The following is a 3056-nucleotide window of genomic DNA, read 5'->3' as shown; positions in this document are numbered from 1 at the left end:
AATATTTATATATTGAGAAATTTTTGACATATGCCAAGTTAAATATGATAAAAAAAACCAATAAATAATACTTTTTTATTAAAAATATAATATATAGAATATAAATACATTAAATATTATAATTTTTAATAAAAATTATTATGTGTGGTGTGTGCGTTCAGGTCTGTGTTTAAAATTTTTTTAGACTTTAGGAAAAATCATTCAAAAGCGTTAATGTGATATAACTTAATAATTGTTATATATTTTTTAATTTTTGCAACTATAAAATGGTTGAAAATGTTTATGCAATTAATGAATTATAAAATTTTATTTTCAATAGACAACATTTATGAGAATTGTTATTCTTAAAGAAAATAATATTTTTTTAAAAATTCTTAAATAATTAATATTTAAATACATATTCTTAAATGATCTGTTTAATGCTTCCAAAAGTAAATATAATATTTTAATAAAAATATTATTTATTAATATTTTTATCATATATCTTTGAATCTATGTTAAAATATTAGTTTTAAATTATATAATTTTATTAGTAAATGAATGAAAAGAATAGAATAAATTTATCATATAATAACTTAAATTTATAATATTTTTAAAATAAAAAGAATTATTTTAAAACGATTCAAGTTGGATATTTAATTTAGTTAACACGAGGCAGCCACGGCGAGTTAAAGAATTAAATAGAAAAAACTGTTCAGTATGACAGTGGAGAAACGGGAAAGTGGATCAGTTTTTGGACTCTAGCATGCCAACGTTACTCCACAGGCCATAGTCGGCAGCACTTACGTGGCAGTTACCCTATCTGTCAGTAATTTACAAATCTTAAATCCTCTTTTTAGCACTCCTTTTTTATCTTTTCTAATAATGCATTACTATAAGAAATTATGGTTTCCAACTTCTGCATTTGTACTATTTAATATTTTTTATAAAATAAAATATTAACTAATCTAACTATTTATTTAAGAGCTTTTATCAAACAAGTTAATTTGAACAAATTTTACATAAAAATAAAAATAAATATTTCACTGTATTACTGTTTCAAAATCTTCCAATGACCAAATTAAAGATTAAGATTTACCATTAAAAACAGGGTGCTTGGAATTAAAATATAGCTGAAAATATGGTGCAAATATAGCAGGATCAAATCTGGGTAGGTTAGGAACTTGGCAATCCATAAATGGACAAAATCTTACAATAAAACACACGCAGACACACACTCTCTCTCTCTCTCTCTCTCTGTTTTACATATTAATTTAAAAAATTGAAAGTATTTAAAGAAAATAATAAAGTGGGGAGGGAAGCATACCCTGAATAAACCCCACCATCCAGCTATTGCATGCTTTGTTCATTTTTCTCTGACACCCATTCATATCTCTCCTCTCCGTTCCCAAGCAAAAGCACGCGAATATAACCCCTATTTCATACACGCAAAGCAACCAACCTATCAACCACAACAAAGAAGAGAGAAATATTATCAGGGATGGCTGTTGAGGCTCGTCGTATTAACCTTTTCCCTCCGCAACTCATACCCAACCGGTGAGTGCATCTCTCTCTTCTCCTTCTCTGTTTCTCACTCCTTATTATTCATTTATAATCATTACAATTGCCCTTTTCTGATATAACTGCTGTTTTTTTATGAATCTGCAGAGAAATATTGACCAACCCAATAGACGCAAGCATCATCCACATGTACAATACCCAAACAATCAATCACTCCATGCTGCCTCTCTCCGCCGTCACCATCACCGCCTCGGATACTCTCTTCTCGGCGGCGCCACCGTTTCCGTACAATCCCCTCCCTAACAAAACCGCCACCTTGAAATCCGACAACAGTACTCTCTCCTACAACAACAACGACAACGTCGTTTCGGTTCCCAGGAAGCGATCCCGAGACTCAATCAGCAGCTGCCATTTCCCTTGGTATCACAAGAACAACACCGACACTTTCTCCTTCCTCGGCGAAGACATTTCTCTCCACATCCACCGCCAACAACTCGATCTCGACAACCTCATTTCTCACCACGTAACTCCCTTGCCCTAATCTCGATTAATTCAAATTTTGATTTTTTTCCCCTTTTAATATCCACAATTAATAATATTAAAATCTTACGTTACTCAAATATTTATTCCATCAACTTTTCTCAATAAGAATTGATTCATTATATTAAAAGTATAAAAGTATGATTAATACTTTTAAATAAAAATTTATGGCTAAATGTTAATTTTTTTTATGTTTGTTTAGATGGAGAAGGTGAGGGTGGAATTGGAGGAGAAGAGGAAGAGGCAAGCGAGAAGGTTAATGGAAGCAATTGAGGTGGGGATGATGAAGAGGCTAAAGGCAAAGGAGGAAGAGATTTTGAAGATAGAGAAACTGAACTATGCATTGGAAGAGAAAGTCAAGTCTTTGTGCATTGAAAACCAGATATGGCGAGACCTGGCACAAACAAACGAGGCCACAGCCAATGCCCTCCGAACCAACCTAGAGCATGTGCTCTCGCAGGTCGGTGCAGACGGCGGAGAGGGTGCCGGGGTTCCGCCGGCAGAGGAGGAGGACGCGGAGTCGTGCTGCGGAAGCAACGAGGAAGGATGGCGCACGGTAGCGACGGGGGCGCAGGACAAGGAAGGGGAAGGAACAGGCGGAGTAATGAATAATAGTAACGGTGGTGACGAGAGAAGATTGTGTAGGAAGTGTGGGAAAGAGGAATCGTGCGTGCTAATCTTGCCCTGCCGGCACCTCTGCCTCTGCACTGTTTGTGGGTCTACACTGCACATTTGTCCTGTGTGTAAATCCTTCAAAAATGCCAGTGTCCATGTTAACATGACTTAAGATAAATTATTTTTTTTATCATATAAATATTTTTAACAAAATAAAATGTGAAAAACAAAACAAAAGAGAGTTGCACCCTAACATTTTTTTTCTTGATCTGGTGTTATTTTTGGGTTATTTTAATTAAATTAAATTGGTGTTTGAAAATTGAGTCAATGCTGATAAAGGTGATTGGATTCTTCTACCCTGAGTCAGTGTGTCAAATGGTTTTTCATAGAGTAAATTTGAT

At 34.1% G+C, this 3056-nt stretch overlaps 1 protein-coding gene across 1 annotated transcript; it reads left to right on the top strand.

Annotated features, from left to right (window-relative positions):
• Window positions 1–1480: 1480 nt before the first annotated feature.
• LOC113865750 (probable BOI-related E3 ubiquitin-protein ligase 3) lies at window positions 1481–2827 on the top strand. Its single transcript, XM_027500487.1, has 3 exons — window positions 1481–1536; window positions 1648–2023; window positions 2243–2827. Exons 1-3 carry the CDS (start codon window positions 1481–1483, stop codon window positions 2825–2827), a joined length of 1017 nt encoding a protein of 338 aa, XP_027356288.1.
• Window positions 2828–3056: the final 229 nt, after the last annotated feature.

The sequence above is a fragment of the Abrus precatorius genome, unplaced genomic scaffold, assembly GCF_003935025.1.
Source record: "Abrus precatorius isolate BTA unplaced genomic scaffold, Abrus_2018 Scaffold4, whole genome shotgun sequence".
NCBI lineage: Eukaryota > Viridiplantae > Streptophyta > Magnoliopsida > Fabales > Fabaceae > Abrus > Abrus precatorius.
The sequence above is the reverse complement of the archived record's forward strand: the minus strand, read 5'-3'. Positions and strand labels throughout refer to the sequence as shown.